A 26,847-nucleotide genomic window follows, 5' to 3' on the forward strand; every position below is an offset into this window, starting at 1 on the left:
TTTGTTACCATTTTGTTCAAATGCCCCATTGACTCTGTCAGTACCATTCAGGACTGTCGTGTCTGTGGCAGGTCATTTTCTGGATTATTCTGTCATCCAGAACAATTGCTCTTGAGTCTCGTGTTATCTTGGGTTTAGCAAAGATTAGATGTAGCCACATCTATCGCATCCCTGTAGCAGGAATGCTTTCCCATCTTAATCTACAGTGAACTGGTGTCAGCAGCTTTTGATTGAAAGTCTCAATACAATGGAACTGTCTTTCAATACGATGGAAAGACGGGAGGAATCTGGTAAAGTGGCACTGGCTAAATACGTCATCTGTGGTCTGTTTGGGGCTTTAGAAAGCTAGAAAAATCTATTTTAAACTCTATCTATAATATATTTGACAATTACTTATTTAAATTTATATTTATTTAGTTAGTTAGTTATTTTTTTGTTTCTTGAGACAGGGTCTCACTTTGCAACCCCAGCTGTCCTGGAACTCACTATGTAGACTATCCCAGGGTGTCCTCAGTCTCATAAATATCTTTATCCACCACCCCTACACATACACCTCTGCCTGCTGAATGCTGGAATTAAAGGGTGGACTACCATGCCCAGCATATTGGACTTTTTATATCCCTTTTATTATGACAAACTTACTCTTTAAGCATAAGGAGGCCTTAGGTGCATTCTGTCAGTGGGAGTGCTAAATTGCAGCTTCCCTGTTAAGAGTGTGACATCAAGAGAATTTCCATTGAAATGCTCAAACCAAAAAAATTTTCAGGCTCTGTTAGGGCTCAGAGAAAATCCTAGTTTGCTCAGCTCTCTTAGTCATCTTCTCCCCCTCACTGACCAGTGGATCCTTAAGGGAATTTTAAACAGGAGGTGCCCTGTCAGGTGGTAAACACACAGCATTTTAACTTCTTGGTTTGTGGAGTGACTTTTAATCTCTCCCGATGCCCCGAGCAATACTCTGAAGCCTGGCTGACAGACGGGTCTCCAGGAAGAACTTAATGTCCCTGGGTGATGACCGTTTCTTCGTATTTGTTTTGTGTGCCGTGTTTGTATGAGATGACATCGCCACTGCCCTATTTACTGCAGGTGTCTGTAATGGATCTTTAAACACATTTATCTCATTACTAAGTGACTGTTCAGATGACTCATGTGGCTTTGCTAAAATTTGCTCATTTACCGTGTGTTTGTCTGACATACTTTTAAAATGGTCACTCCCAGTATTATTCCTTACAGTAGATAATAACACTGTGCATATTTTATAACTTTGACACTTCTAGACATACTTCACAGCACTTAATGATCTGTAGTCTACAGAAAGCTTTATTTGGTGTGCATGTGTTGGTAGTAGACATTAGTGGGATTAGGGGACTGTCCCCGTACAGACAGCAGTCTTTGAATCGTGGTTGTACGTGCTTCTGCTCACACTGTTTACCCTTTATTTACTAGATTCTCCTGAATTACTTTGGAAACTATGTTCCTAACACATGGACGCAGGAAAATGGTTGCACCTTTTGTGACTCTGACACAATTGATTTATCTGCAGTAGATGTAAGTGGAATTGACTTGTATGAACTTAAAATGCAGTGACTTAGAGGAAAAAGGCAAATTATTTTATAGTTCCTATTGTATATTAGATGATAGATTTATAATGTAAAGTACAGTGATTTAGAAAGTCTATACTTTTGTGCTTTTGAACTATTTTGAAAGCACAAACAGTTCAAAATTGAACTCACCATTAATTCATTGAGCATCTACAACATACAGGGGGAGTCAAAGCATCATGGGTAAAAATAGAAGTCCTGGGGACAGGATGTAAAGGCTGCCTGGTCGAGAGGCGAGCAAAGTACTGCAACCAGCACAATCAGACTCCTAAACTAAAACTCCTCATCACTGTCTGAAGGAGGATAAAGAGTCAGTTGTCTGTACCAGGAGCTTCTGAACAGAGCCCTGTTTTACTTGAAAGTAAGATATTTTTGGGCTAGACTTTGAAACAACAAACTAAATGTTTCCTATCTGCAAAGAGGGCCAGAGCATTTTTGAATGAAGTGCTCCATTAAGATGTTTAATCGTTTGTCTTGATGATTTTTGCAGAAAGCGATGTTGTCCTCTGGAAGGAGAATTAATCCTTCTCTTTGGTGTTTCCCCCCCACCTTTTTTTTTTTTTGGTCTTTTTGAGACAGGGTCTCCCTGCATCCCCAGCTGACCTGGAACTCACTATGTAGACCAGGCTGGCCTTGAACTCACATAGATCTGCCTGCCTCTGCCTTGTGAGTACTGGGACAATAGGCCTGAGCCACCAGGCCTGGCTCAAACTTTCTGGGTTCAAGGATAAAAAAAATGTTTGAAGTTTTTATTCAGTCTTTTTGCATATAGATAAGGATTCTTAGCTGATTTTTTTGCTTGTAGCTTATTAAAAATATACTTGCCCATCACAAAGACTGCCATATAATGCATGTTTCAAATGTTTTCATATAAAGAACAAAAAAGCGAAATTACACCTAAAACATACCAAAGGTAGATTTAAGAAAATGTATGAAAACACATACATAGATATAAAATATATTAGTGAAAGTAGTTTTCCTTAAATAAGACAATGAAGAATCATTTTACAAAATCAGTAAAATGAGATTAGAGAGGTCAGTTCTTCCCTCCCTCCCTCCCTCCCTCCGTTCTTTCTTTCCCTCCTTTTCCTCCTATCCTTCCTCCTCCTCCTCCCTCTCCCAGTCCTCTATCCTTAGAGCCTTGACATATATTCTCCTAGCAGACAGCATCCCTGGCTCAGATCTGTGATATTTTCTTTAGAATTTTCAAAATATCATTCAGTTCTGAAGACGTTTCTTTGAAAGTTGTGAGCAGAAAGCACTGGTTACCGAAAGAGGCTCTGCCCCAGGTCCTCAGGATAGCTCTGATAGCTAGTTTCCTCTTTAAATTATAAATCTAAATTATAATAAGATGTGATTCAGTAGGATTGGCTCTGCACAAACTGATTTACATGTTAGAGAACTGCCACTTGGTAATCCGAGTTTAATGATTTGCTGAAGTGAACGTCTAGTAGTTTTTCCTGTGACATGAATTAAGACTTGAATAGAATTTAAAATAAAACTATATTGATCATAATTTGTTTTATATTTGCTACAAAACATAGGTCCATCCAAATGTAACAATAGGTGTTTTTATTGAACAACCAACCCCTTTCCTACCTCGATTCTTGGACATATTGTTGACTCTGGATTATCCAAAAGAAGCACTTAATCTCTTTATTCATAATAAAGTAAGTACTCGGGAAGAAATATTTTATGTGAAAACTATTTTGGGGTGATGCCACTTGTGCCAAAAAATCCAGTGGAGGGTTTTACTGCCCTACTGGGTGTAGACCTAAGTGTTTTACAGACTTAAAGTAGCACCCTAATATTGGGCTGAACCACATGAATTTGAGAGTTTCTTTAAGATCAAAGTGCTGGATATTTGTCATTTTCAGGTAGCTCATCTTAATATTTAATGAAACGTGCTGAGGAGACTGTGCTCTTTTGTACTGGTTAATGTTAGGTGCTTTCTTTTATAGACTGGCCATTGGGTTTTTTGCAGGGGTAATCCAGTCACATCAGGAAGGAAGTTGCCCTGGAGAGAGCCTGGGTCCCACCCACTTGCAGATGTCTGCATTCCCAGCCTCCCAAACACCTCCCACAAATCATTTAAGCCTCGTCATTCTGTCAGCATTTTTCTACGTATTTCTTTGTTTCCTTTTAAATAAACTTATTCCTCAGTGGAAGTTTTTATGGCCTTTTTCAAAGATTGACTTGGTGCAGGTCTGACTTTAACAAGTGGTGAAAAATGCCAACCTCTCAGCTCAGTGAGATTTGATGCATAGAAAGCTCCAGAATGCGCTAGGGATAGATAATCTGACCTAAATCTTAGAACAGCCGAATCATGTTAAATTCATAATTTTGTATTGATGTTTTCCCATTATTTTTCTGTCAATATGATTTTGTTACTTTTTCCTTTTTTGACTTTTTTTGAGACAGAGCCTCCCTGTAGCCCCAGTTGGAGTCTTTATGTAGATCAGGCTGGCCTCAACCTCCCAGAGATCTGCCTGCCTCTATATCCCGAGTGCTAGGATTAACAGAGTACACCACCACACCACAAATTTTTCATGCGGTCATTAATTATACTATCTGGCATTGAAGAATACTGTGACATTTTATTTTGTACAATGTGTCTGCTTATATTCATAACAGATTAATAGCTATTAAATTTAATAGATTTTTTTTCTGGATTTTGCATCAAGTGTCTAAGATTCTTGGGTGACAAGCAATTTTTTTTTTCTACATTAAGGAGATTTAAGAGTTTATTACAGGATTTATCTAAGAGCAGACATTCAAGTGATTCTGAAGCAGCTTTGTTTTTAGAATGTTGCTGTGTGCTTGTGTGATTTTTTTCAAGTGATGGTTAAATACAACAGTTTTCTGTTACTGAAGTTAATTGTGGAAATCACACTTTCCTTGTGAAGTGCTATCTTTATGAATACTTCAGCATCTGATTGTCTTATTTTCCCTCTAATTTTTGATATTTAAAATATGTTACAGGAAGTTTATCACGAAAAGGACATCAAAGTGTTTTTTGATAAAGCCAAACATGAAATCAGTACTATAAAAATAGTAGGACCAGAAGAAAATCTGAGTCAAGCGGAAGCCCGAAACATGGGAATGTATGTGTTATCATTTAAATTGAATGAAATTATTATGGTAAATGAACTTTAAGGCAAAAAAGGTTTCCCTAAAATTATTAAAGTTATGAGACACCTGCTTGCATGTGTGTGCCGTGTGTGCCATGGATATAACAGCAGGGCCAACTTTCTGATGTCTTTACACATAAAAGGCCATAGTCATCACTTTCATTTTCCTTTAAACATCGAGGCAAAATATTTAATCAATCTATGAACCAAACTTCAGATGAAAATTTGAGCATGATAACAGAGACTTGACGCTGAAGACGGGCTTCGTGCTTAAGAGCTCTTATGCTCTTCCAGAGGACCCAAGAGTTCCTAGCACCCACTTGGCCACTAACACTCAGTTCCCAAGGATCTAGGCATGCATATGGTGTTCTTGCATACATGCAGGCAAAACATTCATTCACATAAAATAAAATAAACAGATACGATTGTGATTGCAAATGACCTACATTGAAATCGCCATTAGGAGGCTGCATTCTAGGACTTGTGTGTTACCCTGTGCGGAAAAGGGGCTGCTACTTCCTAGGTACTTGCTGGTGGAGCTAACCCTGCAATCCTCAGATTGCTGTTTGGGTCCTTTTCTAGTTTCCTTAATGCTTCCAGTGGTGTACTCTTACAGCTCTGGTGATGGAGCATAGTAAGCGTTGTTGCCCTCTTGGCCATCAGTCCTCCAGCTCCTAAGTATTTTTATATCTTAAAATATTTAGTGACTCAAAATACATATCTCACTTGGCCTAAAATTGTAGTGATGATCCACCTGTGGATAAATGCATTTATCAGCTGCCCTGTTTAAACATTAAGACATTTTGGAAATACTCTAGAGCAGCCTTATTTGATGCAAGGCTTTATACTAATATTTTCATGTGGGATTGCGGATTTTCTCTCATGCTTCACTTTCCCATCTCACTTCAGGGACTTCTGCCGTCAGGATGAAAAGTGTGGTTATTATTTTAGCTTGGATGCCGATGTTGTTTTGACAAACCCAAGGACTTTAAAAATTTTGATTGAACAAAACAGGTACGAAGATTTAATATGAATTTATTAGTAAAATGACAGTTTCCCACATCTGTGTGAGCGCACTCTACTTACCTATGTTGAGGACATTGAGGTAAGGCACATTCAGCTATTTTCTGAACCTTATACATGTTCCTCTAAAGCCTTCGATCCCAAGGCATTTAATAGTAGTTGGACTCACAAAAGTGACTTATCAATGATATTTGGTCCATTTTTCTACTTAAAGCTGTTTAATAATGATGCCTGATACTAGTAAATTTGAGAGCTTTGTTTTATCCCCTATAGATATTTTAAATGTATAATTTCATAAACTCACCAGCTATTTCATAGAGGGCTGTGGGTCTAACTGTGGACTTTGTAGCCGTGCCAGCATTTGGTAGCCTGCTGTAGCTCTGTTCACTGTTGTGCTGAGTCCCACCAGGTCCCTGCTGTCCCTGAACTGAATTGAAATGAAACAAGCACCTTCCTGAGTACTCATTAAGTGTCAAGTTTAAAATATGCTTACATGCATCAACACAGTTATTTCTCATAATAAATAGAAGGTCCAGAAGGTAAGATATCAGACAACCTTTTAATTTATTAAGTAGATATATAGGAATCCATCACGCTACATGAACTCATCCCGTGTATAGCGGAAAGGCCACTAGGAGCTCAATTTAAAAATTTCGTTTTTAACTTCAAAACCTGAAGCACATCATTAATATTTCACATGCACAGCCATGGTGTAAGCATCCAGAAATGCTTAACCTGTCAACTACGTATAATTTGCAGTTTTTCAAAATATTTGATTAAGGTTTTGATCATTTGGCTTCGAGAAGCAGATATGGGGCAGAATAAATTTTCCTCAAACTCATAAAACCTCGTGGAAGTACTAATTTTAAAAATATTTATTATTTTTATTTTTTGTGCACAAGTGTATTGCTTGTATGTAGGTAAGTATGCCTATGTTGTGCAATGCTCGCAGACGTTGGAAGAGGGCGTTGATTTCCCTGGAAGTGGAGTTAAAGACAGTCATTAGCCGCCATGTGGGTGCTGGGAATCAAACTGAGGTCCTCTGCAAGAGGAGGCCCCCCCCACTCTTAACCGCTGAGTCATCTCTCCAGTCCTGAATTTAGTAATTTTTAAAATATGCTTTATTTCTTCATACTTTGGTGGGAATGTGGTGTCGTGCAATGCACATAGACTTTCACTGTGTGTAGGTGGGATTCCGGTTTCATTTCTGTTGCTAACAGACACCCTTGCAAAAAGCAGAGGAAGAAAGGCTTTATTTGTCTTATGATTCCAGGTTGTAGTATGTTATTGTGGGGATCAAGGCAGGAACTTACAGAAGCACATCCACAGGAGAGAACAGTGATAGAATGAGTGCACAGATCCCTGCTTGCTCTCAGCTAACTTTGTCCTCTCCTTCATAGTTCAGGATCCTCTGCCTAGGGAATGCAGGCACCCACAGTGGGCTATATCTGCCTACATCAGTTAACAATTGAGACAACTCCTATAGACATGCCCACAGGCCAATCTCACTCATAATTCCTCATTAAGACTCTACCCTGATAATGCTGTTAGATCAGGTTGACAATTAAAACGAGCAAAGACAGGTTTATTTTGTGACACTTTGTGTAGTTACTTAATAGTTATCTTAGTGAAGTAACTCATACCAGATATTTAACATAGATTTTCCTTAATATTAATCTAAAGTTTAAATGGTCTAAAAAAATGTGTTTCAAAAGAAACTCACTTGCCATTTTGAGTCATTGCCTCTTTAAAAGTCAGTGAAAGAACTTGTTTCCAGTGTCAGGATCCCTTTGTTGTCAAATGCTTGGGTTCCTGTGGTCCCTCTGGTCCTTGCTGTGTCTAAGCATGAAGTTTCTATTCATGACCAGGCTGCTGTGAGATTCAGAAGACTTGACTGCAAGGTAGAGCGACAGGAAGTAGGATACATCTTTCTAGTGTATCGGCTTCTCTGTTTCTGCCATTTATTTCTTTGCTTCAGATTTAATCCTTTGGTGTAAGACAGCTCATTCCCCTTCAGCACCATCCTTACATTTTCCATTCTTAAAAACACCCAGGCAAGCAGCAGGCAGATTTCTGTTTTCCCTCTTTCTTAGTCTGACAATTCAAGAGGCAACAGAGTTTATAAATTATAAGACGTTTTACTGTTAGATGTTTGGTGTTGTCGGTTACGGACATTGACTTATCACTCCCTAATCTATATTTACATGTATCTAATTTATACTATTGTTTCTGATATACTAGTTACTCTAAAAATCAAAACCAGATATTTGGGGCTCATAAAACATGATATGGGCTCATAAAACATGGGCATGATATGATATATATTTTACGTATTTATTGCATATTTGTGCATGTACAAGAAAGTTACCAGCTGATCTTCACAGGACTGGGGCACTGTAAAATTAGGGTTTTGTATGGAATGTTTGGTACATAAGCTCCTTAGAAGAACTGTGTGAACCTTTCTTTCCTTTTCTCTTTTCACAGTGTCAAAGTTCAATTTATTAGATCTTGTAGGAATTGGGAAGCATGCATATTGAGAATTTATCTTCTAATAGTTGATATAGAAACTATTCATGCAAAAATCACTTTTTCTTCACTTATATCATAAAAATATTTTGTGCAAACAGTTTGATATAAAATCTATTAAATTAGCATTGCTCAGTGCTTTACAAAGTGTCCGAGTTAAAGTCATGTCTTTCAAAGTGTGCATAATCACAGTTTTTAAAGTTGTTTTGAGAATTTCATAGATGGGTACAGTATTTGCATTACTTCTACCTCTCCTGGTCCCCTCCAACTCTTCGCTGTCCCTCCACTCCCTGTTCATTTCTTGTCCTCTTCCTTGATTGTTATTGTTACTTACACACACGCGCACACGCACACACATACACATGCAGATGCACACACACGCTCACGCACACACATACACACACGCGCACATACGCACACACGCGTGCACACACACGCATACACACATACACAGGCGCATGCACACACGCACACAGGCACATTGCACACACATACACATGCAGATGCACACACACGCTCACACACACACATACACACACGCGCACATACGCACACACGCATGCACGCACACGCATACACACATACACAGGCGCATGCACACACGCACACAGGCACATACACGCACATGCACACACGTGCATACACACATGCACACACGAATAAACACGTACACATGCATACGCACCCACACATGCACACACAGGCACACGCACACGCACAACGTGCATACACACATGCACACACGAATAAACACACATACACATGCATACGCACCCACACATGCACACACAGGCACACGCACACACACACACACACGCACACACACACAGAGTGCACTGAGTTCATTTAGTGGTGCTCCACTGTGTATTTGACATACACAGGCACACGCACACACACACACGCACACACACAGAGTGCACTGAGTTCATTTAGTGGTGCTCCACTGTGTATTTGTTTAGGGCTGCCCACTGGGATTAGATAACCTCACAGGGAGCGAGTCCCTGGAAAAAATGATTCCTCAGCATCTGTTCATTGCTTGTAAGTCTTCATCTGGGGTGGGCGCCTTTGAAGTTTTTCCATGGCACACGCACACACACACACGCACACACACAGAGTGCACTGAGTTCATTTAGTGGTGCTCCACTGTGTATTTGTTTAGGGCTGCCCACTGGGATTAGATAACCTCACAGGGAGCGAGTCCCTGGAAAAAATGATTCCTCAGCATCTGTTCATTGCTTGTAAGTCTTCATCTGGGGTGGGCGCCTTTGAAGTTTTTCCATTCACAGTGGCATGTCAACTGGTGGTGTCACCATGCAGATCTTGTTAGGCCCCTACTGTTGAGCTTTCATGCGTGCAGCTTCCCTGTAACATCTAGAATGCATTATCTGCCAAGAGGGACCCTGTTCTTACAGTCTTGATGTTCCCTGAGCCTTAGGTGTAGACCTTGCATTGTACATGTATCAGTTGGGACTAGGCGCCACTTATTGTCTGCATTTTCATCAGTTACAGCCTTTGAAGTTTTTCCGTTCACAGTGGCATGTCAACTGGTGGTGTCATCACGCAGATCTTGTTAGGCCCCTACTGTTGAGCTTTCATGTGTGCAGCTTCCCTGTAACATCTAGAGTGCATTATCTGCCAAGAGGGATCCTGTTCTTACAGTCTTTCCGTCCCCTCGTCTTGATGTTCCCTGAGCCTTAGGTGTAGGCCTTGCATTGTAGATGTATCAGTTGGGACTAGGCGCCACTTATTGTCTGCATTTTCATCAGTTACAGAACTTTGTGATAGTCTCCATCTGCTGCATAAAGAGACTTCTTTGATGAGTTGTTAGAGCTACACGTAAATGTGAATATAGGGATAAGGGAAAAGTATTTAGAATAAAATAAGAAATTTACATTGGTTTAGGAAAGTGCCAGTAGTAGGTTCTTCTCGAGAGTCCGTGACCTCTCCAATCAGGTGTGCTTGGCTGTGTTTACAGTACCAGGCATGATTGCTTTCCATCCAGTGGGCCCTAAGTTCAATTAGTCAACTGTTGATTACTCTTAAAGTAAAAGGGCTAGTATTGCATCAATAGAGGTATTTTGCTGGGTTGAATCATTGGCTGGTTTTCTCCCTTGGCAGCTTGCATACTATCTTCTGATACCATTAGAGTTAGTTTTCAGGGAGGAGGCCCCATGTGTGAGCTTTTCTTAAATTCCGAGGCACCACTGCATTTTATTTATTTTATTTTATTTATTATTTTTATTTTATGTGTATGAGTGTATTGCCTGCATGTATGTGACTGTTCCCGTGTCATGCAGTGCCACAGAGGTCAGAAGAGGGCTTTGGTTCCCCTGGAACTGGATTTAAGGACGGTTCGTAACTGTCATGTACGTGCTGGGAATCGAACCCGGGTCCTCTGCAACAGCAGTCAGTGCTCTTAACCACTGAGCCATCTCGCCAGCCCCTCATTTTTTAAAATTATTTATTTAATAACCACATGATTAAAAGAAGCAATTCATTACAGCATTAACAATAACAATTTCCAGAGCAAAGATACATCTCTTTCAACATTGGCTGTAAATTTTTAGGTTCACAGTTGAATTAATACAGTTACACAATATTGAACTCAGTGTAAACCCTATAAGACATAAAATTGAATGAGGTTTTAACCTTTAAAAAATATCTCCGTTTCATTTTAAAATATAGTGTTTTATACAGAAAAACTCATTTTTTAATGCTACTAACACGTTTGCACATGCATCTCTAATCTCTGTGTATCTGATTATTACTAGTCACAGTTGGTTACTTTCTGAAATCCTTGGCACCTGAGCATGGATATAAAATTACCAGGTAGATTTCAGTGAGGGCAGGTCATACAAGGAACCTTGGGAATAAAGGGAAAGGGAGCTCAAGAGAGGGAGGACCATAGGAGAAGGGTATTATTAAGGGAGAAAGGGGGGAAATGGGGGCACCTGAAGTAGGAAAACCATGATGGAGGGGTGAGACAATGCGAGAGATAAATAATGCCTAGTGAATTTTAAAATCCAGACCGAGGTGGGGGGTGGTGGTGGAGAAATGGATCAGTGGTTAGGAACACTGGTTGTTCTTGCAGAAGACCCAGATTCGAATCCCAGCACCCACATGGCAGCCAACAACTGTCTGTAACTCCAGTTCATGGGAATCCGGGGGCCTCTTCTGACCTCTGAGGGCATTGCATGACACAGGTGCACTTACATACATGCAGGCAATACACACATACAGATTAAAAAAAGAGAGCGAGAACCGTATTAATTGAACAGCCTACTGACAAAAATATACAGACAACTAGCTCAAGGAATATAATATATGTCTATTCAGAGTTTATCTGAGAACATTTGGTCTTTGACCAAGCTTTATTTACATAGCACATAGTAATTAAGTGTACCAGACTGGTGGAACTAACCTTCTTGGATGTCTAACAGCCATACTTTGAGGCCTATATTAATTTGGTCAGAGGGACATAAAGGACAGTTTTTCCTCCTTGCCCTCCTAGGTCGACTAAGCTCCAGGGGACTCTGAGCATCTCTCAAAATGTCCTGTAACTGTGGAGAGTCCCCTGTCCTCTTAATCAAGGAGGCCATGGAGACCCCACCAAATGGATTTGAATCAGTGTCTAGTCTACAAAGAGGAGGGTTAACACAGAGGAAACATTTCCTCCATACTTCCAAGTGAAGCCAGCCATGGTCGAGCAGGACCTTTGACTTATCTTCACATAGGCAGAACTGGTAAAAGGAAGGAGCCAGGGGCTCCTCCCAAGCCCTCCCTGGGGGACAGATCCTCAAATGACCTAAAGAGTAAAAATAAATTGGTTTATCTGGGCCAACTGCATGGTCTTCAACACCCAAAAGGAAAGTATAACCAAAGATTAAAGGGATCAATGTAATTCTTTAAGAGTCCTTGTGTATAGCTAAAGACACATAACAAGAAACAAGACCAGACAGAAGATACCTTCCTTTGAGTTGTTGGCCAAGGTGGCCCAAGAGACTCCCAGACAGTAACCCTGCATAGAACTGGGAAATTGAATAGCAGACTCCAATCTTATCTAAAGGAATATTGACAACTGATTGCTGCTAGATGAGGAACAGCTGTTCTTCCTAAGACAAGGAACTTTAGACAGACTGACTGGATACAGCAGATGAACAAGCTCTGGGGAATGACTGGGGGGCACCAACAACACAGTAGACAGTAACAGGGGTGACAGAGTATATGGGCTCGGGTTGGGGGGGCTATGGGGGGTGCCATTTGGGATGTGGGTATATAGATGAATAAGATTATTTGGGATGTTCTGTATGAAACACACACAAAAAAAGTTAAATTTTTTAAAAAATGAGTTATATTTGAGGAAGAAGCATAAAAATTTGCTTCATGTTAATTAGTAGAGGTGAAAAACCACTGCATTTTAAAATCTGTTGTAGAAGAACACTAGGTTTTGTTTACTCATTTGGAAAATGTAGATATTCTAAATTAGGGGAGACTTTGACATGTTTGAAATTTGTATTTTGTTTATCTAAAAAGGACCGCTTTCCAAATAGGTAGTAAGACAACATACTGTCACTGTGTCTGTTTGCTGTGGCTAAGAAAAAACCAGCCGGTAACCAGACTGGGTAAATTTTAATAGAATTTTATTTGGTTCACAGACTTGGCTGGGAGGTCCAAGATCCAGGGAGTCCCTAGGGCCTGCCTTGCTGCATTGTAGCACCCTAGGAGACAGTACAAAGAGGAAGAACACAGGGGAGGGCAGGAGCATGAAAGGGGGGCGGGGAAACCGGGAGAGGGGGAGAAAGAGAAGTGCGGAGCTCGGAAGTTAAGGACTGACCACTGGTGACCTCCTGAGAGTCCCACCACGGCATCATCACAGTAGCCGTTAGATTTGAACGTAAACTTTGAAGGGTTGTTTCAATTTTGGACAAGCACCCTCTATTTTGTTTTCTAAAGTGAAAGGGAGAGGACCAAAGTATCCATTGCTCCCAGGTGAACTTAGAACCACAATCCATTTTAAAAGTCACAAAATACTGGAGGCAGATAGGGCGATTGAGGGCTTCATCTTAGGAGTGCTGTCCTTTCAGTGTCTCAGCCTATCTGCAAGCATTGTTTTTCAGTCCACACATACTCTTTGGCTACCTTAATATATTAGAGTGTTCTGATTGCCAGTTAAACATCGGAATTTAATTTACATATGCTGAAGTAATTAAGGGGTTTCACTCTATTGGGTATAACTGAGGCACTTTAAATCATTTCAGTGTTTTGTTAGCATTTTCAATGGCTTTCTCCTTTTTGTCACTCTTTTTAAGGAACGTGACTGAGCATTTGTAGTGTATCCATTGAAGAAAACATGTTGGGATGACATGTCTTTGGGGCCATTATTTGTGTGGTGTTAAATGCACTTCATTGTGTTTGCAAAACACAGAACTCTGGTCATTTAAAAATAAATAATGGTGTGGGCATCCCTCTCTTTAGGAAGATCATTGCCCCTCTTGTAACAAGACATGGAAAGTTGTGGTCCAACTTCTGGGGAGCCCTGAGCCCTGATGGGTACTATGCGCGCTCCGAAGATTATGTGGATATCGTCCAGGGGAGCAGAGTGTGAGTCCCTTGATTTAATTTTTTCGTATGATACAGTAAAGATTGGAGCTCATCAATATTACCTGAAAACTTTCTTTATCTCTCTTCATTGTGTTTAATGGAAATTTGAAAACTGGAGACCATTTAGAGTATTGACATAGTTATATAAAACAAGTATTTTCTGTAATATTTTATTTATTATTTTTATTTTGTGTATATGAGTGTATTACCTGCATGTACCTGAGTACACCCATGATGTGCAATGCCTGCAGTGATTAGAAGAGGGTGCTGGATCCCTTGGACAGTTGTTAGCTGCCATGTGCTAGGATTTGAATCCAGGGCCTCTGCAAGAGCAGCCAGTGCTCTTAACCATTGAGCCATCTCTTCAGCTCCAAGTATTTTCTTAAAATTAAAAAAATCTAAATCTTTATAGGAACAAACTCAGTGTGTGAAAGTGTGTGGGTGGTAGAGAGCAATACTCTTTCACTTAAAGTTTTAGAAGGCAATTTAGTTGAAATGCCTTGTCTATGGCTTGTCTTAATTGCATTTAGATTTATAAATAAGCAAAAAATAATAATATAGAAAGCCAAAATTTTCTAATATTCCCAACTGCATAAGTTTTTGGGGGGTGGGGGGGAATGGGGTCCCTCTCTGTGATTGTTAATCATAGGTGTAAAATGATAGGAAACTTCGCCAATATTTGATTTCCACATCTAGAGGTTTCAAATATATAAATGCTCCAAAGTGCATGTATAAGTGATATTTACTTGAGGTAGAAGTTGATAGTTCCTAAATGAAAAAGTAGACGTTGCTGTGTATGGTGGTGCTCGACTGTAATCCAGCACTCTGGAGGCAGAAGCCAGTGGATCTCTGTGAATTGCAGGCCAACTTGTTCTACATAGTGAAAGCTGTATCAAAAAATAAATAAAAGGTAATTGGTCAAACAGTTTTACCGAGGAAATACTGGGGAAGAATGGAGCTCTTTTTCCATGAAGTGTGCCTGAGTTCTCAAACCCACCAAACCCTGTTAAAAAGTACGGATATATTCTATACTGTGACACCTAAAATGAAGTGCCTTTAGATTAGAAAAATGCCCCACCAGTCACCTTAGCTGAGTGGTGGGAAGGTGCTTTACTTGTGAAGAGAAGGATGGGTGAGGCAGAATCCCGTTTGCTGGTAGCATGGCAGGCAGGAAGAACAGGTGGCTTTCTGCCTCATCTTCTGTCACTGTTGTCCACCGTGTGAGGGAGAGGGTGAGGGAGGGGGAAGGGGGAAGAGGCTCCTGCTAGTGAGATCATCGCTAGGGAGGAGCGATGGCTGGTGACCTGCACATGTGCACCTGAATTTTTGCCTTTAATGAGCACTCACTGCGCCCACTGCGATTATTTCTGCATTTAGCTGACAAGTTGTGCAGAGCCTTTTGTTTGCTTCTCATCTAAGTAAGACAAAATGTATTCATCTTTTAATGCTCAACTATGTTTCTTTGGCAAGATATTCCCTTTCTGTTCTCTAAAAATCAGAGACACTGTCCTCCAGGCAAAACTGTCCCAAAACTTTTCGAGTTCTAGAAGGACTCGGGTCAGAGTGAGGCGGTGGGGATGGAAGAATCAGAGCAACCCTACAGCTCTGATTCTTCGCATCTTCTTTCTCTACAAGACTTGAGATGGCTTAATGAATTTCAAGAGATATAATTTAGGGGAATTTTTGCCTGTATTCTGGGGTTTGCTAGTGTAGCTGATTCTGGAGTGAAGGATTGCCCTCTGTACTGTTTACCAATTTCAGTGGTATAAACACCTGTACTATATAGGTTCCATGTTTCTTTCCAGTTGTGGTCTTGGCACTAACCGGCACTCCCTAGAGGGCCACACCTCAGTGCCAGCACACTACTGAAGATGTGCCTTTACTTTTGATATCAAATTTATAAGATTAAACAGAAAATATGCTGCACAATAGAATCTCGTGACCTAACTGCACCCATGGTGGATGATAGGAAAACCCCAAATGCCAAACAGCTACAACCTAAATTATAGTTTATCTTGATAAAGATTTGTCTTCTAAATCTCATTAGTTATATGTATACTAAGAAATTTCATATATACATCAAATATTATTAAATGTGTATGCTGATTCAGTAGTTTATTTGTGCACAATTTGAACATATAAAAGCATTTATGTTAAATGTAAGCATGAAACTTTTTGTATACATGGAATTTTGGAATGTATTTTCTACTTTCAGAGGAATTTGGAATGTGCCATACATGGCTAATGTGTACTTAATTCAAGGAAAGACACTCCGATCAGAGATGAGTGAGAGGAACTATTTTGTTCGTGATAAGCTGGATCCTGATATGGCTCTCTGTCGAAACGCTAGAGAAATGGTAAGATGCTCAGCTCGGGCTCGCTTGAGCGTTCAGATTCAGTCTCTTGCTTTTCCAGTCAGTATGTCATTGTATTTTGATGCCCTTTTCCTTCCTAATTTGTAAGTACTAGCCAATTTTTTTGGTTCTTTAGTTTTGGAGAGATAATTTATGAACATTTGTAAAATAGCTTTTAATTGTTAGGTTAGACTGACTCATAAGTAACAACAATATTTTAATAATAAATTAAGAATCAGCTTTGCTTTATTCACACTTGAAATTCTATACTGAAAACTCAACCTACTTTCATTAATAAATGTGAATGAAATTCTTTACACATTTAATAAGCATATAATTTTATTCTGAAATAGATGACTATATTTTCTCTGTGTACCCTATAATATTGATACTGCGTTCTTAAGCAAGTTCCTTACACCTACACTAGGGATATAAGACTGATTTAATCTATTGAAAAATCAGGTGATACATTAATATTTTACAGTTTTACTTTTATTATAAAACAAATGCTTATTGAAAATAATTTTTAATATGTATGTTTTAATACATAAAGCATATTTATATGATTCTGTTTTAGATATTGTTTTATTCCTCAATTTAAGCATTTGTGGCTTTTGAAAATACCAGAAAAGTTGGCAAGTATTTTTCTTAGTTTAACACAGCATGTGTTCCAGTGTGTTCGTTTGGCCTACAGATCTGTGTGCGTCCATATTGGGAATTCTCAGCACCTTTGACTGTTTTTGTGCTCGTGTTTGGCTGACTTCACTCAACAGCGCATCCGGAATGGCCTCTTCTTATTTTTCCTTTGTCTTTCTTACGTGTCTAATGAAGTTTTGCTAAGGAATGAGCTTGGATGTGTTTCACCAAATCCGATAACACCCAGAGGGGAAAGGGGAAAGCGCTCTTCATGTACGCTGTCAGCTTTGCTTGTTCTGCATGTTGTCAATGAAGGACACAGAATGGCAGCTTTCCATCAGCACTGCTAGTTTTATTTACCAAAAAATGCCTGACAGATGGGTGTGCAGACCGACTGACCCAATGCTTCTCTTCGTTTTAGACCTTACAAAGGGAAAAAGACTCCCCTACTCCGGAAACATTGCAAATGTTCAGCCCCCCAAAGGTGTTATTTTTATTTTCTTTTATTTATGTAATTATGGTCGATGTGGTGTTTGTTTGGAGTAACAGTAAATTATCCTAAAGGATTTCCTTTGCATTGAGCTTGTTAAAATGTTACCTGTATGTGTGCATGTGTGTGATTTTGGATGGGGATTGCTTAATGGTTAGCTCTCCAGTCATTGAGATGATTTCCATTTCATAATGAACAGGTGAGAAAAATAACCCCAAATTTTTTTACTCATTGTTCTAGGGTTTGGGGTGCTATGGACACAAGAGTAGGTATAGAGTACAGCTCCATTAAAGATGAGACGGGCACTTCCTGACTGGGTGATCACTAATCCTTTTACCAACAAAATAGGCATAAAAAGACATTCTTGCAGCAGTGGCTCTGCTGTATTTATTTGGTTTAGAGCAAGGGTTAGAAATATCCTGTTCAGCTCCTTTGTACTGCCTGCTGAGTTCTCATGTTGAGTCTTTAAAGGGTCACAATGAAGGAGAGAAAGCGAATGATGAAACCATCTTGACGTCTTGAATTCTTATTTAAAATGCGACGTTTTCTTTGAAAGGAAAAGAAGCCAAAAAGAAGATACGTTTAACTGCTCTTTGGTGTCTCAAGAACATTTCTTTCAAACAGGGTTTTTTGTTTTTTGTTTTTTTTCCTCCAACCTGTGTCTAGGATCAATGAGAAAGGGAAAAAGAGCCCAGCCTTCCTCTTTTCTCAGCTGCCAGTGCTGGCTATTAGTTTTGTGTGTTGTCTGAATTTGTAATAAAGGTTTTATTTATTTTCAATCATACACATTTTCTCTGAAAAGTAAAATGCATGTTTATGAATGAAATATTAAAACTGAAATTAGTATTCTATGTATTTTTCCTGTGATTAAATTTGGGAGTGTTCTTGTGCTTGAAGGTTAATATGACTATTTTCTGGCACATAGGGTGTGTTTATGTACATTTCTAACAGACATGAATTTGGACGGCTGCTATCAACTGCTAATTACAACACTTCCCATTATAACAATGACCTGTGGCAGATTTTTGAAAACCCTGTGGTACGTTTCATGTTCAGTTTTGTTATAGCTTTACTTTCCTATAGCTGTCACTAGAAGCAAATCAAACAATAATGTGAAACTTGATAAATGTGCTTTAATCGGTATAGTTTTATTTCATGATCTATAATAAATCTAAATTTGCCCAAAACCTTTTTTTTTTCTTTTAAATCAAGAGACACATTACCTTGGAGGGAGAGAATTTATGTTTCTTTGGGTCTTCCATAATTTCTATATTTTATATTTCTATACTTTCTATGTTCTAAAGTACCATCTAGTTTTTAATTACAATTTTAGAAAAAGATGCTTATGAGTAACATAGATATTTCCAAAAGGGAAGAAAAAGACGTCAAGTGTTAGAGATATAGCTTGGGGTAATAAACACCCTTAGCATGTAAAATGGATTGGGCTCGATCCCCAGCATACCCCTCCTCCCCAAAAGAAGAAGAATTATTAACAAGTTAAATTAGGAAAATACCTTGTTGTTAATCTTCTATGTTGTTAATTTTTTTGACTATTGTGTAACTATATACTGACCACAGCCCTTTTTCTTTAAAAATTCAGAATAAAGCTTATTCACATAAAAGGAAACACTTAGGTGAAGAAACTACTTCCTTTTAAGCCCTTTTGTAAAGGTTTGAGTCAGATAGTATACTAGCCCCTTTTTTGATTTCCAGGGGCCTCTTTCTTCAGTACAGTTGGCAACAGCTATTTGTGGAAAAAGCTCTCCTGAATAATCATTTCTGTTACTTCACTTCTTAAGATTTTCCCTGTTGCCAACAGTAAAAGTTTTCAATTACAAAGCCTCGGCCACCTGTTGTGAGCAGCCTTTGATTTTGCAACCTGTTGTGAGCAGCCTTTGATTTTGGAACAATAGTAGAATTATCAGAAATAGCAAATTTGATCATCTGAATACTCTGGAATAGAAAAGAAAACCCTCTGGCATTTTATCTTGTAAAAGCTCCTTTGCCTCGTTCACCCTCATATCTTGAATGTACCAGAGCTGAAAAGGGCTTTCTTTTTACGGAGAGGGTAGAATTTACACATCGAACTTCCGTTCAGAATTTTGGAATATTTTAAGGGCTAGGGTTACTTAAGTTTCCTAGTGAGATGAACTAAATTAGATCCTGAATTGTCTATTTTTGTGAAAGAAGTCAGATAATTCTTGAGAGCTTCAAGTGAGGGCAGGAGAGTGGGACATCAATGACCTGTTCTTTCTCTGGTTCTGTTCATTTGCTGACCTAGCCTGGGGTATTCTCTGGCAGAATACTTTGATTCTCCCACTTGCAGAGTTTCTAAAACTTTAACAAAGTACTACTTGACTTAATGACTAGAAAAGTATTCTCAAATGAAAAGTAGTAGTGCCCAAATATCAAGTATTAGGGACTCAACACCAACAAATTAAAAATGATGCATTGGAAAAATAGAGTCCTTAAGTGTTAAGGAAGGTTAGTCTAATTTTCCTTCAAATTAGAAATTGAAAACTGATAATTAGAGAAAATACTGAAATAACACAGACATCTGAGCCTTATATGCTACATATAAATAACGTTCTCAAATACTGAAATAACACAGACATCTGAGCCTTATATGCTACATATAAATAACATTGGTTAAAGGAATTGGCTCCCTTTGGTTTCTCTGCATCAGAAATAAGTTGCACATAAGCATATGCAGAACTAAGAACAGTGTATAAAATGCCACTGTGCACTTCCAGCTCCTCTGAAATCCAGCCTCCAAGATATATTGTTTAATTGCTCCTGTATGTATGCATAAATAGTGCACCCAAATGGTAGCTGTTAAAATGCTCACTGTACACTTCCAGCTCCTCTGAAATCCAGCCTCCAAGATATATTGTTTAATTTCTCCTGTATGTATGCATAAATAGTGCACCCAAATGGTAGCTGTTAAAATGCAGTACTCAACTTTAATAGCCTGAGATGTGAAACTTCATAAATAAAAAGTTTTGTTTCATGGAATGATGTGAGCATCCCAGAATCAGGCAAAGATTGAAAAAAAATAAATCAATCTGAAGATTAGTATTTTGTCCAATATACATATCAATGGTTTGAATAATTTCTACAATGTATACATGCTTCAATTTCCAAAGCAATAGTTATGAAGTCATTTGTTTTAATATATGCAACTCTGTTTTTCTCAGGACTGGAAGGAAAAGTATATAAACCGTGATTATTCAAAGATTTTCACTGAGAATATAGTTGAGCAGGTTTGTATTAATAATTGTGACATGTAGAGCATTCTTACTATAATTTCCAGAAACTCTTACTTAAGCAATACCATTTTCATGAAAAATGTAAATAGTGAAGAAACAATCGTTTAGGTCAATTCAGTTGTTTTCCTTGCAGCTTTTCTGTAAAAATGGAGCTTAGCACTAAGATTTTACCATTTTTCAAAAAAACATACGGGCATGTCACTGAGTGCTGTAACTTCTTCAAACCAAGGAACTACTTTATTTTATTTATATTTTATGTGTGTGAGGGGTTTGTCTGCACATATGCAAGTGTACCCTTGTAAAGGCCAGAAGAGGATGTTGGATGCCCTAGAACTGGAGTTACAAGACAATGTTAGCCTCCATGTGGAGGGCTGGGAACTGAACCTAGGTCCTCTAAGAGCCACCAGCGCTGAGCCATCTCTCCAGCCCAGAGTAAAGGACTTAGCCCGTTAACAGACCTGGGGCACAGACTTTTGAATGGAAGCTTATTTTTGAAGAACATTCAATTTTCTTTCTTAAAGCCTTGTCTTAGAATGATCTATTTAAAGATAGACTTCAGTGTTCAAAACTATTGCTCAAATTATATTTTCAAGACTGAGGAATCATCAATTCTGAGATACAACATTTTTTAATATATCAAGAGAAAGGAAAATAATACTATCAATTAAACTGTGGTATACTATTTTCCAGGCAAGATTGTTTAAAAATGTATAAATAACAAGAGCTATTACTGACTTACTGAGATGGCTGCTATATCTTCTAATGTGGTGCTGTCTTACAGCCTTGCCCAGATGTCTTTTGGTTTCCCATATTTTCTGAAAAAGCCTGTGATGAGTTGGTGGAGGAAATGGAGCATTATGGCAAATGGTCTGGAGGAAAGCACCACGTGAGTTGTAATTTTACAGAAAGGAGTGAAATGTGCGGGCAGGGTCGGGGGAGAGGTATACAGAGATTCAGAGTAAACCCTGGGGTGGGAGGAGATATTCAGAGATTTCAGAGGACAGGCATCTTTTTTGTCATAGGATTCTTAGTCTTTTAAACAAATATTTATTATTTTTGTTTAATGTGTATGAGTGTATTGCCTGCATGCAGGTATGTGCTTTTGTGTCATGCATTGTCCTTGGAGGTCAGAAGAGGGCATCAGATCCCCTGGGGCTGGAGTTATGGACGATTGTTAGCTGCTATGTGGTTGCTGGGAATCGAACCCAGGTCCTCTGCAAGAGCAGCAAGTGCTCTTAACCGCTGAACCATCTTTCCAGTCCCAAAGGTTTGATCTAAAAGAATTGACTATGAAGAATTCTTTTTAATCTAATTTTACTGATAGCTAATGGTTTTATATCACTCTGTACCTGGGTCCCTTTCCCATTTATGAATGTACTTACGTTGTACGTGAGGGGTCAGTTTTCCCTAGGCTGGAGTTGATTAGGAAATACATGTCTTTGCTGATAAATGTTCTTTCTGAGAACAGTTTTTATTCCCTGCATTTTCCAGTGAACTATAGTGAAAATGCTAAGATAAACATGAGGTACTGACGGTCAACATGGTTTTGTGTGTGTAAATTAGGACAGTGGACTCTTTTGGTGTTTGCAGTGCAATTCTGTTTTTCATCTACACACAGTTAGAATACCTTGGCAGGAAGTCATACTGGCTTTGGTTCTGTGTGTCTCTTCTTTAAGAAATCACAGGGCCAGCCAGTGCTTTAACAGTACAAAGTACTTGTAGTGAAATACTTTGGACTAGGACTTCATTTGCCCAGTTTGGACTACAGCTAGTTAACCAACCAGGAAGAGGTGGTTTAAAGTATGGGGAAGAAATCAAAGTCAGTAGATTGTGACAGGATGAAAGTCACAGTCTTTTAGTTACTGAAACACTCTGGGTTTTGTGGAGTGAAAGGGAGGCACACAGCAAAGCTTTCAGTGGCTTGTGATTTGAATGACAAAGAAATAGAATCTGCCCTGAGAGTGATTGTCAAAGAAATGGGAGTCCATTTTATTGATTTGTGTAGAGAAACCTCATACATACCTTTGATGAGCTGGTAAGGCTCTTCTGACCCTCACCACTGATACTTTTGCAAAACTGTGCTATGTAAGGAATTTTGATCACGTTGGAAATTAAAGCAGATGGCATACCATAATCTAACCACTGTTAATTTTATTATACATTCTGACCTGTGGTTAGAAAAAGACCAAGATATTATCAGTCTAAATTGCTTACAGACTGCACTTCTCGATGTGTTAATGCTACTTTCAGGATAGCCGCATATCTGGAGGTTATGAAAATGTCCCAACTGATGATATTCACATGAAGCAAATTGACCTGGAGAATGTGTGGCTTCATTTCATCCGTGAATTCATTGCACCTGTTACCCTGAAGGTCTTCGCAGGCTATTATACAAAGGTAGTCGCCCGCCCACTGCTGCCTACTCCCTACCCATTTCTATATAATACGCTTTTTAATATTCAGTGTTAAACAAATTTACTGGCTCGCTTCACTTTTCTAGGGATTTGCTCTGCTGAATTTTGTAGTAAAGTACTCCCCTGAAAGACAGCGCTCTCTCCGCCCCCATCATGACGCCTCCACGTTTACTATAAACATTGCTCTCAATAATGTGGGAGAAGATTTTCAGGTAATTATGACAAACGTTTTTATATTTTCCAAGAACTATGGAATTCTGGAAAGGGCTCATTCTTGGTTTCCTATTAAGTTTCTGCTTGGATGGCGTGATTTGAATCTTGCCACAGATTTAAAATTAAAATAATAAGCTGATATATTTGTGTCTAACTTTTTTAGGGAGGCGGATGCAAATTTCTAAGGTACAATTGCTCCATTGAATCCCCACGCAAAGGCTGGAGCTTCATGCATCCCGGGAGGCTCACGCATCTGCATGAAGGACTTCCAGTTAAAAATGGAACAAGATACATTGCAGTATCGTTTATAGATCCCTAACTTATTGACTTTCCACTGAACTGAGTTTTCCTTTGAGATGGACGACTGGCGTGAACAGGTCTTTGAAGTTGTACTTGAGAAGATGAGAGGAATATTTAGATAATGTCAACAGAACAACTTCACTGTAGGCCAAACATTTGAAAAACTTTTACAGAGAAAAATTGTTTGATGTTTCTTAATGTCTGCTCTGAGCCTTAAGACCAGGTTGAAGAAGAAAAGAAAGAAAAAAAGTAAAAATCAGTATTTATTTCTGTGCTTTACTGTCTCTGAAAATAATGACAGTTTGAATTTGTGTTTCATGTTTATAAAATATTCAGGTACATATGCATAAGTGACAAATAAGCCCAATAATACTTTCTTATTTAAGAAAAACCTGGGAAGAATTGTGTTTGTCAGCATTGGGGGACCTATAGACACGTGGATAAAAGTGAAAATCAGCAAGCTTTGAAACCTGGAGCTCTGACTCTTAACTGAATTTACATGTAATTATTAAATAATTTTTGAACTCCTGTATAGCCTGTTTCTCAGTAGTTAGGAACCCAAAGACAATATGCAAAGTTTTTCCTCAGGAATGTTGGTGCAAACACAGTCAGTGGGAGGATAGCCACTGGAAATATTTTTAGCATAGAGGTAAATCGTTCTGCGTTGGTATTAGAATTAGATCCCTGTCCCTTTGGAGAAGCTCCCTGTAGATGGAGGTGGGTGCTTTCTTGGACACCCAAGTGCCTTTCCGCTTTGCAAAGTGCTTCGTGTCAAATTCTAGCGCCTTAAATTGAACAGAAGGTTTTTCTTCATTTCACTGTTTTTTCTAACTATAGAAAAATGAGAAAAAAGGAAATTTTCATTAGATTACTGGTATATTTTTTGATTTTAAAAAAAAATTCTTTTCGAGTACTTGAGTTTTATATCAGGAAGATAAAGTCATTAAGCCTTGTTTCTTACCTTTGACCCTTGCTGCTTTCCTACTTTCTTGGGGGAGGGGAGGCATTATGTGCTGCTTTTTCCCCAGCGTAATCTAATTTATCATCCTAGACTCTTTGTTCCTTTTCCTCTGTCCTAGTTTTTAAAAATCCTGCAACAAAAAATTTATTTCATTTTTAAATATTTCTCTGAATGAGGTTTAAATATCTTTTTAATAGCTACTGTCTTTAAAAGTTAAACTTGAAAAGACGTTCTTATTCATGGTGCCAAAAATCCATTTTTCTAACGCTGTGTGTTAGAAAATGTTGAAAAATAAAAGAATTTAAAATACAGCCTTGTGGTTTCCTGTGTAACTGGTCGTTTAATCATTAGAAGTGGACTAGTGTGAAAGCACACCTAGATAGGAAAGCTGCAAGTCTTCGTTGTGCTTGAAGGGTTAATATTGAAATATCAAAACCATTAACTGAATTTTAAATTTAATTACATGTCTCTACTCTTACTAGGTAGGGATTTGATCTAACTCATTGTAAAAGTGCTCAAATAGAGGCCACACACGCATTTATTTAACATATGTATGTGATTAGTGGTAGCTTCCCCTCTCTGTCACTGCCCAGGCTCCGTCCCAAGTGATGAGGATGTGGTGCTCCTTACTATCACTTAGGAAGGAAGTTGGGTTGTTGTCATCCTTTTCCTTGGCGGCCCTGACTACCGAAGCAGCTCAGCTAGACCGAGAAACGTTTTCACAATGATTCGTGAGTTAATTTGTGCTTCGGGTGGAGCATTCACAACCTGTAGATCGGGTCTGGTGTTGGTATCATCCAGTCACAGCAAACTAAAGCAAGCGGAGTTCTTCCTGTAAGCAGGCGGGTGCCCCACCGCACAGTTCAGAGGGGGCGCAGGCGTGAGCTCCTCGGCTCCTCTGTGTCAGTGCGTGGGCTGCACCTATATCACAGCCGCCGTGTTTCCAGAAACAGAATCCAGGCAACTGACTTAGGAAATTTTCTCTTTTCATCTCATATTTCATGAAACACCATAACGTGTGTCTTAGAATCATAATTAGTCTAAGAAAATGAGAAGCTCGTAAAAAATAAAAGATGGAAAAAATGTAGGCTTGAATGAGTGAAGAAAACTGCCAGAACACCCTCCTGGAGGCCCTTTCCAGAGCTGCGTCTCAGCCTGCTTCATTCGTGTTCATTTTGTAGATTTCTAAAGTGCTAGCTATCCTACAGGAGATGCACAGGAGGAAAACACACATTAGCACAGAATACCAATTATGTTAAAAATAGAGCTCGTGTGCATGCGTGCGTGTGTACGTGTGTGTGCGTGTGTGTGTGTGTGTGTGCAGAAAATGTAATAGAAGGAACGGAATAATGACGGTACATCTTGGAAGAATAAAGGGATTTGATGCGTTTTTGTGTCTTTGGTACTGAAAACTTACTATGTAGGGGCATTTGGTATTGTTGAAGAAAAAGAAAAAACATGCGTGCGTGTGTACGTGTGTGTGTGCAGAAAATGTAATAGAAGGAACGGAATAATGACGGTAGATCTTGGAAGAATAAAGGGATTTGATGCGTTTTTGTGTCTTTGTTCTGAAAACTTACTATGTAGGGGCATTTGGTATTGTTGAAGAAAAAGAAAAAAGGAGGGATTCACACAACTAGCTAATTAGCAGTCAGGCTCTTACCTAGTATTTGAATAAATGAAAATATATTGCTATCAGTAGTAACCACGTGTGCATGGGAAGGGCTTCTAAATGCTCATGATGGTGTTTTCAAAGTTCTTTCCCTCTCTCTCTTCCCTGCTTTCTTTTCCCTCCCTCCTTCCTTTTGTGCTGAGCTGGATCCCAGAACCTTCTGAATGTGGAGCACTCCCCCACCAAGCTACGTCTCCAGCTTCTGCTTCTGCTAACTTAAACCAATATGAATATTGTCCCCCAGAATAAATTCTTACTGTCTAGTATTTTATTTCCAATCTGCTTCACCTTTGAAAATCACTAATTTATCTATATTGGTAACTTATGGAGTAAAACTATAGAAAACAATACATGCATGTATTGAGTGTCTACTCAGTGACAATATGTATCCGCTCCTGTTTTCTTATCTGAATATATACTTACTAATTACTGCTTACTAAGTCATAAAGAACATCTTATATGGTGGTGTGGGGACATGTCGTTCATTTCGAGTATGGAACCATTTATACAACAGATCTCTTTAAACTGCAGAAAAGACTAATGGAATTTAAATGTTCTATTCACAGTTGAGAGTCCATCTGTGTAAATAACTCCCTCTCACTAGATGCTGACTGTTTCTGGAAAATTTAGTTATTTAAGGCACCATGAAAGCAGGCTTT

At 38.9% G+C, this 26,847-nt stretch overlaps 1 protein-coding gene across 2 annotated transcripts in view; it reads left to right on the forward strand.

Moving 5' to 3' along the window:
* Plod2 (procollagen-lysine,2-oxoglutarate 5-dioxygenase 2) overlaps window positions 1–24,827 on the forward strand; it is a 100,247-nt gene extending 75,420 nt beyond the window's left edge. The window contains exons 8-20 of one of the 2 annotated variants that reach the window (XM_008841437.3): window positions 1,444–1,545; window positions 3,143–3,268; window positions 4,581–4,702; window positions 5,639–5,743; window positions 13,754–13,879; window positions 16,095–16,236; window positions 17,291–17,353; window positions 18,285–18,398; window positions 20,557–20,622; window positions 21,410–21,514; window positions 22,879–23,025; window positions 23,129–23,254; window positions 23,419–24,827. In XM_008841437.3, the coding sequence (XP_008839659.1) occupies window positions 1,444–1,545; window positions 3,143–3,268; window positions 4,581–4,702; window positions 5,639–5,743; window positions 13,754–13,879; window positions 16,095–16,236; window positions 17,291–17,353; window positions 18,285–18,398; window positions 20,557–20,622; window positions 21,410–21,514; window positions 22,879–23,025; window positions 23,129–23,254; window positions 23,419–23,574 (1,500 nt within the window). In that variant the 3' untranslated portion in view covers window positions 23,575–24,827. The remainder of the gene's footprint in view (window positions 1–1,443; window positions 1,546–3,142; window positions 3,269–4,580; window positions 4,703–5,638; window positions 5,744–13,753; window positions 13,880–16,094; window positions 16,237–17,290; window positions 17,354–18,284; window positions 18,399–20,556; window positions 20,623–21,409; window positions 21,515–22,878; window positions 23,026–23,128; window positions 23,255–23,418) is intronic. The other variant, XM_029567521.1, reaches the window with a different exon arrangement.
* Window positions 24,828–26,847: the final 2,020 nt, after the last annotated feature.

The sequence above is a fragment of the Nannospalax galili genome, unplaced genomic scaffold (genome assembly GCF_000622305.1).
Source record: "Nannospalax galili isolate Female #2095 unplaced genomic scaffold, S.galili_v1.0 scaffold1081, whole genome shotgun sequence".
Lineage (NCBI taxonomy): Eukaryota > Metazoa > Chordata > Mammalia > Rodentia > Spalacidae > Nannospalax > Nannospalax galili.